General features: G+C 45.1%; 1 protein-coding gene across 4 annotated transcripts in view; it reads left to right on the top strand.

Annotated features, from left to right (window-relative positions):
- RhoGEF64C (Rho guanine nucleotide exchange factor at 64C) overlaps nucleotides 1–12,039 on the top strand; it is a 192,102-nt gene that overhangs the window by 132,537 nt on the left and 47,526 nt on the right. For all 4 annotated transcript variants that reach the window (XM_070208342.1, XM_070208341.1, XM_070208339.1 and 1 more), the window contains 2 exons: nucleotides 9,297–9,415; nucleotides 9,489–11,889. In XM_070208342.1, coding sequence (XP_070064443.1) covers nucleotides 9,501–11,889 — 2,389 coding nt within the window. In that variant the 5' untranslated portion in view covers nucleotides 9,297–9,415; nucleotides 9,489–9,500. The remainder of the gene's footprint in view (nucleotides 1–9,296; nucleotides 9,416–9,488; nucleotides 11,890–12,039) is intronic.

The raw sequence follows: 12,039 nt of genomic DNA, 5'->3' as shown, positions 1-12,039 counted from the left end.
ATGCGTTTCAATCAGACTTATGACTCGCCAGAATTGTAAAAAATTGCGAAAGGGCGTTAGACATTAAAGTGGGCGTGTCTCATATTGAAATGTTGCACAGTGGGAATTATTATTAAATACAAATTTTTAATTTTATATTATTTAAATTAATTTCAAACCTTTCAAAGCGTACTGAACTTTTGAAAGAATTAAAAATTAATAATAAATAAATAAGTTTAGAAATAGAAAGATTTAGTTGATCAGCTCAATGTTTGTTTTTCTGTACTTATTACGTTAATCTGTTAAGCTAATTTAAGAATCTCCCGGTTCTATCTATTCTATTGTAAAGGCCTTCTTTCCTTTTTAATGCTTAAACTTATTGAGAATTACAAGCGTAAAGCAAGGAATATGCAAAGCAAACAAAATCCACGTTATCTTTACGGTGCAGCCTTTTGTCTATCAATTAATCGAGTTTAAATTTAAAAACAATTTTGCTATATTTTTTTGCCATGTGTTTTTAAACACTGTAAAATTGATTTTAATTTGTAGCCCAGCGTTTTTCTTTCTTTCTTTCTACCGCGTGGCTGCAATTTAATTGCCCATCATTTTGGCAAAGTGCTTAACGCTTAACTTAACACCAGCATAATTATTTTCAGTTGAACAATATTAATAAATACCTGCCACACTCACACCATAATACAAATTTAAACACACACACACACACACACACACACACATAAAAGTGTGTAAATATGTGTGGAGCGCATAATGCGTGGGCAGTAAGTCAATTTTATTATTGGAATGGCCAGCGATACAAAGGTCAAACAAGAAGGGAATTAATATATATGTGTGTATGTAGCATTTTACAAAAGCATTTTAATTGTCAATGCACACACACACGCCCAGCTGTAGTTACATATGCCTGCAATTATTGCAATTTGCAAAACACTCAAAAGTATGCTATGAGAATGTTGCGCACATTAAATTTTCCACACAATCAATTTCTTGTGCCACATCCCACATGCAAACTGACAGACGCGCTGAAGGACATATGTTAATTTCTACAAAATATATTTATTTATGCAACCACACACACGCACGCACACACACACACACTCATGTAGACACACATACAGGCATCGGCTTAATCGCCCAAACTTCCTGCTGTCAATTGTGATGCATATGAAGCCCTGTTTGCCCAAGTTTTTTCAAGTGTAAGCAATCGCATTTGAAATAAAAAGCAAGCTCTTCTTAAATGCTGCCCGCGTGAATATTACTCGGCTTTGCGCGGCCCAATTTTTTTATATTAAATTAAGAACAAAACAAAGCTTTTATTCATTTTCGTCTCCTGAATGTGGTTTTCCAAATTTATCTTATTTTTATAATATATATAATATGAAGCCCCCCTCTCTGCGCCCTCTTCTCGGGATTTATACAAAGCTGCCTTAAAACAATTTTATAATAAAATGTTGCTTGTGCATAATTTCCATCAATTTTCCACCCCTGCCGGCGGAATTAGCCAGAGTTCCTCATGCATAACAAACGCTGTGAGAAATTCATATCGCTTGCGGTTTGGACTACACGATCATCATTCAGTCAATCAGTTCGTCAGTCCGTCTGTTGGTTAGTTTATAGATTATACTTTGTTTCCAGATTAAGCCTTGGAACATAAACGGCATAGTTTTCAACTTGGCAGCTCACGGCTCTCGTAAACTTACAGCGACAGCTGCGCCCTTGCTAGAAGAGTCGATTAGTGCGCTTCATTATGAACATCATTTTCATTATGTTTATTACGAGTAGCTACCCCCGCAGGCGGCCAACCCCTCGCCCCGTTCGCCACACTTTGGGCGCGTCCTTGCCGAGCGGTTTCAAGTTAATGCAATAAATAAAATTTCAACTGCACCGCCGGGCATGTTTAGCCGCATGAAAAGCGACAGTAAGCCCTGCCTGCATAAGAAGTTGCCTGTTTATCTTAGCCGGGCCTGCCTTTTGTTTGCCAGCCCGTCCTGTCCTCTGTTGTCCTGTCCCGTCTGTCCACGGCTCGGTCCCTGACCCGTTTCTTTAGCTACCGACCTGACTGTTTTCTTGCATTCAGAAAAAATACAAATAAAAGCGAGTGTCCGACTATAAGATACCCAGCGCCTTCCTCCCTTTAGCCCACACTGTGGAACATGTAGTATTTTGTCGTGTCTGAAAACTATTTCAGCTTGGGACAGTCTTATTGACTTCATAAAATATCTAAATTCGAAAAATTCATAAATAAATAAGCTGGTAGGGACTCTCGAGATTCGACACATTCCATTCCATTCGATATTTATCGATATTATATCAGATGGAATATGCTCGATTATTTTCGGTTAAGGCTTCCTTTTGCCTGTTACATGCTTTTGCACTAGCCTATTATACCCTTCATAACCATACTCCATATAAGTTCAGGGCATTAAAAGAAGCAAACTTGTGACCCACCACCCAAGAGCCCCACCCCCCCCTGAAACCAGGCAGAACGCCTGTTTGGTTAGCGCAGTTGCTTAGTTGCTTGCTTGGCTGGCTCGGCTTGGCTGGGCTTGGCTGGTTTGGCTCGGCCGACAGCTCTAATGAGTTTACAAAAAGTTTTGGTTTAACTGTGCGCAGGGGTGGGTGGGGGCAGGTGGCGGTGTCTAAGACTGAGCCCAACTGTTGGCTGCCCAGCATGTTATACAAATTGCAGGCTCCTCGCCCGCCCTGGCAAAAACTGTCATCAACGTGTCCAGGCTGAGGCTCAGTCATCTATTTGTTTAACCCATGCCCATTTGCGGATTAAGTCGCATTGTACCTGTTTACCATGCAACTAGACCAACAGGCGACTATGCGACTATATATCTAGCGAAACTTTTCACATTTATGTGCAGCCAGAATATGCATTTTAATTAGTTTAGCAAAGTTGCCGCTTTCCTCAGCCTTGCTCGTCCCAGTCCCTGTCCCTGTTCCAGCCTCAGCCTCAGACTCAGTCTGGTTAATTACACAAATTTAATGGCTGCTGCTGCTGCTGTTGCTGCTGCTCTTGTTGCTGTTGCAGCATTTGTCACAGCTCTTTAATGTGTGTTGCTCTAAAAGTTTTGCATGCCTACGAGCTGCACCCGCCGCAAAACTTGTTAACATTTCACAAAGCAGCAAATTCAATTAGTTTAGTTGTAGACAAGTACACGCACAAGAACAAGAACAATTGCAATCGGATGCCATTGACCGCTTGATGCTCTGCTCACAGCTCAGACAGTTCAATACAAACAGCTGAACAGAAATTTTTGTTTACACTGTGAACCCAAGAAAGTAGTTCTCAAACTGTGACGTTGAAAAATATCGATTATTGCAGTGTGTGGCCCCTAGAACACATTTTGGACTTATTCTTAAGAGCAGGTATTTGGCAAGACAGTTGCTCAATTTGTGCACTCTGGCTTTTATACGCACACACAACTAATATACGCATTTTCCATTTGTTAACAGAGCATTGGACGCGCTTTCTCTCTCTCACATTCGTTCAGTATGTTGGTCTGTCTAGATCTCTCCCTCTCTACATCTCCCTATTTCTCTTTCTACCTTCCTCTTTCTCTAACTATCTTTTTCTCTCCCTATCTCTCTTTCTCCCTTCCTTTTTTTTTCTCTCTCTCTCTCTCTCTCCCTCTCTTTCTCTTTCTCAGCTGCTGTGCATTTAAGTAAATTACTTAAAGTTCCTGCTGCTGCAGTTGGTCCATTGCGATAAATCTCTGTCGCCTGGGCTCGCAATTTACTTAACTATTTTCATCTAAGCGCATAAATTAATATGTCCAAACATAAATCTGTCGACTGTTTGTGGGCGTCCAGTGGCAACATTTGCCAACAGACACTTGATGTAACATGCAGCAGCAACATGCGGCAGCAGCATGCAACAGCCTGACGACAGCAACAAAAAAAAAGGCAACTTAATTCATTAGAATTTTCAATAAATTAATTTCAATATATATTAAGTGCAGTTCCCCGCTCAGCGAACTCGTCACAGTCTGCTCAGTCTGTCAGTTTGTCAGTCTGCCAGCTCTTGTGGCACTTCATCTTCATCTCAACCGCAGTTCGGGTCCTTTAGCAGGCGGCAGCTTCCTGCCATGTTGCACACGTCTGTGGCGCCACTTTAAGCAGCTGCTGCACATGGAATTATAGAAGAATCCCCAACCGGCTGGCCGTATCCCTCGACTTGCTTAGCCTGAGCCATGCTTAGCTGCCTGCGAATTGGGCGCTTCAAAGCGGTGATTATGTCGTCTCCACGCCTCTATGCTCCACCCTTCGCGCGGATGCGCTCATTGCTTAGCCAATTTTTCTTGCTGGCATCAGTTGAATAAATTAAGATGCTCTGTAAAGCAGCTAAATGAAATTGTTTATTCCTACACCCTGTATACACTGCAAGTGGGTGTATATATATCCTGTCTGTCTGATCTCTGTCTATAAGCTCAGCTTAAGAGGACATAATCGCTCGAGACACCGAAAACTCTTGCTTGCTAGATGAAAAACCAGTTGAATAGTCGACAGTTCGCATCTTTTGTCACAAAAGCGAATATCGATCTGCAGCCTAAGACTTTTTTGTATTTATCAAAGTTTATAAGACAACCCAGATTTGTAATGTAGATTTTTGTATGGCCAATACTATGTTTTATTTGGAGATCGATATATATCGTACTGCCGCCTATGACTTGTTTTTATTTACTAAATTATATTTGCATATATAAGAGAAACAAACACAGGCCAAGATTATGTTACTTTAAGAAATCGATTAATATCGACATGAAGTCGAGAAGCTCTAAGTTTAAAAGAGATTCCAACTTTCATATGTAGATTTTTGTATGGCACACACATAAATATCGAGCTGTCTTTTAAGCTAATCTTGCAAATTATAAGAACTAGAGACTTGGTAAGCCCTTTCTTGTCTTATATTCATAGATCCAATTTATTTCATATTTTTGTCCTTTACCCCTCGTTTGCCCTTAAAGCTTACTAGTACATACACATTCATGTACTGAGCATCTGCCCGTCGAGCAGCCTTGACTTTAACATTTTTACTTGTTTAACAGCTGCAGCACGGCTCGTATACTTGATGTGTCTTTAGTTAGCCTTGATCTGTGAGTCGGCCAACCCTTCCTACCTCAACCCCCCCCTATACACCCCTCTGCTCAGCTTGGTTGTTAGCTCATTAGGTTGCCGCTGGTTTTTAAGCGGCTTATTGTATGAGCTGCAGCTACAACCGCAACTACTTAGTTTAGCTAGCTGCATATGCTGCATATTGCGGGCGGGTGTGTGGCTGTGTATGGCTGTGTGTGTGTGTGTGTGTACCGCAGCTCTAATTGCATTTTAAATGCTGCAAGTATGTTTCTAGTTGAGGGTGAGACGATTTGGCAGTAGCGATGAGCGCATTCCTTGGCCAAGAAACTGACACGACGGACTCGTGCCTCGAAGTCTCAAAGTCGCGCAATAAAAGCACGATAAAAAGCTAGCCCAGACTTGAAGAATATCAGAATATTGCAGCTAATCTCATCACCAGCTCTTACTAAAAGTGAAGCATGAGCTCGAGCCCGGGTTTTTCGGAAGTACATGTTTCGTGCTCGTGCTCGTGCCCAGCCGGCCCAAGGCCCATCTCTAGCTTTGAGCTCTATTAATTGACAAATGATACGCTGCATTTGTATTAAACTTTAACCTGCTGCCACTTAATTAGCTGCGGCTGCGACAACGCCAAAGCTCCGTAACTGGCATTTGTTTTAGCCACTGCGGCATTGCGTTAACTACTTTTTTATACGACCATCAATCTGCGGCCAAGTTTTCTGTGGGTGGCAATAACAACAACAATAGCAGAACGGATACCTTTTTCCCACCTAGTTTTTTGTAGTGAACTTTTGTGCGAAGAGTCAAGCTGGAAAATATATTGAAAAATGCAGTAGTTTTTCCCCAGCTTGGCCAAAAGTTTCCTTTCCAATGCCTTTGCCTTTGCCTAAACTGACGTAAATTTATAATGACAAATTGCATTTGGCGCAAGAACAGAAAAAATAGAAAATCCAACCTAAGGAAATGGAAAATGTGCAACTCTCTCGTTGGTAGCTGCAGCCAATTGAGCGTGAAAAATTATGAAGCACTGAAAAAAAAAACGACACTCAACTTGGCCAAAGACAATCGCAACCGCTTAATTATAGGCTGAATGCCATTCTGAGCAGGTTGTTGGTTCGGCTGCGGCAATAAATCCGCTTAAATACAAATTTATTCGCTATGCAAATACCGTACGTACGTGTAATTTAACAATTGCCAGCGATTACAGTTATGTATAGCCAGGTAATTCAACAAGATTAAATACAATTAGTGGGCCAACTAAACCCAACCACCGCCTGCCACCCCCCCGCTGCAATTAGTGTAATTAAAGGCAGTTCATCAGCGTATTAGAGTATTATAGAAGCAAATCACAATTGGGGCTAAGATGCATGCTTCACTTGCCCAGCTTAGCACTCGAGTTGCATTCCAGCTATTTAACCACTGCACCACACACACATACACACACGCACACACACACACTGTTATTTGCTTTTTGGCCACAATCCGGAGCAGAGCCTCTCAACCACACAATATATCCGACTAGGCCAGCTTCAACCAAAGTGGCTCAAATTTCACTCAAACATTTTGTTGTTTGGTTGCTCTTATGCCCTTCCATTGGGGTATTTTAGCTCGGGCAGGCTTTATGTAACGCATCAAGGCAGACAACTCCTACTGCTGCTATATGAATGATCATGAATAATCATGAATAAATGCCTGATCAGGTGAAGAAGCTAGCTTCATATAGCTTTAGCCAGCTGCTCGTCAGCTTGCTTAAAGTTTTCTATTTCTAAAGGCATTGACAAAACGAATCTTGTAGCTTGTAGCATTATATATGCATGGCAGAATCGGTCATAAAATATATTTTTGTATAAGCATAGAAATTTAATATAAAAGGCTTAAAGTTAGACAACCAGTTGCAACTCGAACTTATAAACTCTTATGGTTTCCTTAGGTATATTTAAAAAAGAGCATGAAAAAAAAACGGCGGACAATTTCGATTTTTTTGTGGGCCTGAAGTTAGGAGTTCAAACCCCCAAGAAGAGAGAGTATATATTTTAATATAATACACATGTAAATTTCTGAGCCCAAATTTGGTGTAAGAGTGGTTGATCTTCGGCCAAGGAATATAAACTGTTTTCAATTTGTTGTTGTTGTTGCTGCTGTGTTTGGGCCGCCGACGGCGTTGGGTCATGGCAACATTTTGCCCAAATGGGCGTCACGCGATAAAGCAAAAAATGACACGTTTTTAATTTTACTTCACACCTACACAAAAGCAACAACAACAACACCGACAACTTGGCAACAACAAGGAGCAGCCATGTAATCAAAACTGCAACAGAGCAACAGTCACAGCAACAACAACTACAACAATAAACAACAACTGGCAACTGGCAACTGGCGAGTGGCGAGTGGCAACAATGCCGTGGGTGCCAACTATAAGAACGCAATGGCAGGCGAGCAAGAGAAAAATTAGATTTATCACGAGTGGTTGCCGGAAAAATTGTCAACATTTATCAACATTTTTCAGCGCCGCGCGGCGACGTATTTCGCCCAGAAGCAGCACCTCAAGAAAAAGAACAACAGCAACAACAGCAACAATTGCAGCGGTAACTAAGCCAAAGTATGCCAGCGTCTGGGCAGGGCACATGGCTATAGCTGCCGTGTCCGGTGTGCCAAGTCAGCTGCCGGAGATGAAGACAGAGTCGGAGACAGAAGCTGGAGATGGAGATTGAGACGGGAGACGGGGGCGCAGAGGAGGCCTTTGTGCGGTTGCGTTTGGCGCATTTTGATTAATATCCGCAAGCGTGGAGCGGCACGCAGGAAGCGTTGCTGAGCTGCTAAACAACAACAACTAAGAGAAAAATTACAACAACTAGGAGAACAACAAGAACAACTAAGAGAACAACTTGGCGCGGGCACAAGTGAACTGTAAGCCGCTTGCAAAGATTTTGTGGGCAGTCGCTAGATTGTGAAAAGTGGTCACCATGACAACCAAAAATTCACTCGCCAAAAATGAAAACAAAGTTGAAAAGAAGAACAACAACAACAACAAAGGGATCAACAACAACAACAACAGTAACATATTCCCGCCCACGCGACAATTTTCCCCATTTTCCCGCTCGTCTCGCACAGCGATTCGCCTCTTTCTACAGTGGCCACTCGGTAGCTGAGATGAGTGCGGTTTTATATGCTGCTGACTGCTTTATTTGATTTCGAATATTTTCTTCGCAGCTTGTGTGAAAATTGTAAAAAATTACTTGCGATTTGTGGGGCACTTCTTGTCTACTTAGGGGCCAAATTGAGTTTTCACCTTGATTGGATACAATACGCTCAGCAGCTGCAGCAACAGCGGCAGCAACAAGCAGCCAATTAATATTAGTGAGCAACAAGTAATGAGTGCTATAGTCAAAGTTGCTCGCTTGCAAATACCCTGTTGTTAATTTTGTTGTTTATGGCGTAACTGTTAGTCGGCCACTTTTGAAGTACTCTGCATTCATGGTGCCTCTAAAGCTTATAAGCTCAAAGTTATGTTGGATATTAAAATAAATCAATGTCGTGACAGTGGCAGGGATATCAATATTTTCAGCTTCATTTCAAGAGGGAAATTTGACGCCTCAGAGGCTCAGAGAAAAAAGCCAATCGTCGTGAAAATCGGTTAAGTTTTGACCGAGTAATGGGTGTGAGAAATTTTGACTCATGTCTATATACGAATTTTTAGACATAACAAAAAGATTTTCTTCTTTTGCTACTCTCTCTCTCTCTCTCTCTCTCTCTCTCTCTCTCTCTCTCTCTCTCTCTCTTTATATAGATGTACCTTCTTCTTATGAACTACAATATACCCTGTAAGAGATGCCTTTCAACTTGCGTGTAATTCTTTTAGCTGATTGCCTACATTTTGACACATTTGTGGCGAAAGCGTTTTAGAGAACTGCCCCGATTATAGCTATGATATGTCTGTCGAGCCGTGTTATGGCCCTTGGGCATTGTTAATCTCAGCTATTTGTCAACAGACTAAGCACAGCCTGGCTGGTCGTCTCATTAAATTACTCAAAATATTAATGCAGCTGCTGCCCAGCGGACCGAGACGAGAGTTGAGACGGGAGGCAACCCCTTGCTCTAGGCCTCGACTTCGTCTGGTGCACATATAATCGCATTTTCAACTTTTTCAATAATAAACTTTTCTAAACGGATTTCCCGCTGGACGTTGCGCTTTAATCATTTTCTGTCATATTCCTTTGCAGGCAACAGTTGATAACCAGGCAGCCGACGAGTCCAAGCTACATCAAAGCCATTAATTCAAATTGGGGATTATGTGCGCAACAGCAACAGCAGCAGCAGCAACAGCAACAACTTGTGAAAGGTGAACTTTGAGTAAACCGAAAGTTAAACCATTTAATACCCACTCTTCCCCCCCCCTCCCTCTCCCTTTGCAGCACCGCACGCCGATGTATGACAAATCAAAGAAAACCTGGAGTCAACGGCTCAAAATTAGCAGCGATAGCAAAAACGCTTCTCTAGCCACGGTCGGCGGCATGCAGACCCTGCAGCTGTTGCACATGCAGCAGCAGCAGCAGCAGCAACAACATCACCAGCAGCAGCAGCAGCTCCAATATCATCCCCAGCTCCAATCGCATCCGCCTCGACATCTGCAACATCTGGGCTATCCGCCGCCTGCCGCACCGCCGCCCGGCTATGAGTTTGTGCCCAGCGCTCTGTCGCGCTCCATGAAGTATGCCGAGCCCTGGATCTATGGCACGGTGCGCGGTATACCCGCACGCTCCGCCGCCGCCTACCCTGGCTATGGGCATCCGCATGCGGCGGCCATTTTCGCCAGCGATGGGGAGCCAGGGGGCGGCGGCGGGGCGCTGGCAATTGTGATCTGTTCGTGCCCGGAGTATCTGAATGGGACGAAACGTGACGTGAAAAAAGCGAGCGTGTGTAAGAAGTGCAAAGGTTCTCGCCTGCCTCTGGCCACCATCAGCGGGGGAGGCACGGTGCGGCTGCCACAACTGGCAGCTGCTGCCGCTGCCGCCGGCCGGCGACCCATGGCGGCAACAATGCGCGTGGTGAGCGCCACGAAGCGCTCACGTCCCACAATTCTGGATCCGCAAAAGGATCCCTATGACCTGATGCGACGCACACGTCTGCTGTCGCCGGAGCCCAGCGTCGAGCCAGCGCCCGCCAGCTCAAAGGACGCCAAGTCACGTAGCCGCGACGCAGCTGCCTCAGCGACTGCGAATGCAACTGCCACGCCCAAGGCCGCCGCAGTCGGAGGCATGCAGCGCGGACGCACCAGAACGCGTGCGCCGCTGCCGCCGCCGACGCCAGATCCCGCCGACTGCTGGCTAATGGAGGACAATGAGTCGCTGCTGCAATGCAGCGGACTGGTGGGCAGCACGCGTCGCTCCATCTTGCGCTGCAATGTCAATCCCTACGAACTGATCTCAGTCGAAAGCCAAGCCAAGACCAAAAACTTGCCCAACAACGATGATTTTGATGTGGCCGATGCCCAGCTAAACGAGGATGAGCAGCAGTTGCAGCGGGAACAGCAGCGGGAACGCGATCAGCGCAAGTTCTACAGCAACAATGTGGCTGCGATTGCGGGTCAGCGCATTAGCCTGGGCGAAAAGCCAAACGATTCGCCTGCCGAGCGTCTACTGATTGCCGCGGAGTCACCGTCGCCGCCGGCAACAGGAACAGCCGCAGCAGTTAATAATCCAAGGCGTCCACCGCGCAACAAGAAGTCGGAAGAGTTGCCAAACCTAACGCTGGATGCAGCAGCTTCAACTGCAGCAGCTTCCAGCACAGCAACAACTGCTGTGGCTACGCCTGATGAGCTGCCGTCCAGCCACGTGCTCACTGTCACGCCTACTATTACGCCCGGCATCAAGTCCATACTGAAACGTCCGTCTACGCTGGAGCTGACTGTGCCTGTGCCTGCGCCTTCGCTTGGGCTGACATCAGACAATGCTGCCACAACGCCTGCAACGGCGCCGCTGCTGACGCCCTCGGGCAAGTCACAGTTCTATATACCAACGCCCACGGGCACGCCCACGCCCACATCGGCGTCGAGCACGCGCAAAAAAGTGCAATTTATGGTCGAGGATAAAATCATAGCCACGACCACGGATGCAGCAGCAGCAACGGCGACAACGACAACTGATGACAGCGAAAATTCTGTTGCTGTTGCTGCGGCGGAGGCAGCAGCTGCTGCTGCTGCAGATGATGATGATGAGACAACAGCAACAACAGCAGCAAACTATGAGTACTACAATCGCAAGCGAAACGCAGCCACACAGCAGGCGATAGCAACACAGCAGCAGCAGCAACAACAGCAGCAGCAACAACAGCAGCAGCAACAACAGCAACAGCAGCAACAACAATCAGCACAGCAGCCACATCAAACACAACAGCAACAACAACTGACATTGTCAGCGCTTGAATCTGACGTTGATGATGAGCATAACTTTACAGCTTCCGCTGAGCCAACAACTGCAGCGCTGGCCACGCACATTACGCCGGATAGTTTGCATTATGAAGATGTGCTGCCGCCTGTGCATCAAATATTTGGCAATAGTTGTAGCAACAGCAACAGCAGCAGCAGCGAGTCGACTGATGCTAGCCAAGTAGCTGAAATTTTGCCAAACTCAACAAATGCTCCTGCTGGCGCCAAATTATTATTGTCGGCGTCGAGTCCGAGGCATGCTGGGTCAACAGCAGCAGCAACAGCCGCAGCAGCAACAACATCCCCAACAGCAACAGCAACAACAACTCTTCCAAGAGCGGCAACATCACCGCATGTCACTGCAAATGTTGTCAGCGCTTTAGCAGCGGGTAAGTACAAAACCAACCCCACCAACCCCTCATCGTTCCCGTTTCCTCCGCTGCCCCCTCTACTCACTAGTTAGAGCAGCGCCAACTTTTGCCTCTTGTTAGCTTTTAATTATGAGCAAAAATTTGCGCGCTGCATCTGAAAAAGAATGC

This window comes from Drosophila virilis, chromosome 3 (genome assembly GCF_030788295.1).
Source record: "Drosophila virilis strain 15010-1051.87 chromosome 3, Dvir_AGI_RSII-ME, whole genome shotgun sequence".
Classification (NCBI taxonomy): Eukaryota; Metazoa; Arthropoda; class Insecta; order Diptera; family Drosophilidae; genus Drosophila; species Drosophila virilis.
This window is presented reverse-complemented; position numbering and strand designations above follow the sequence as displayed.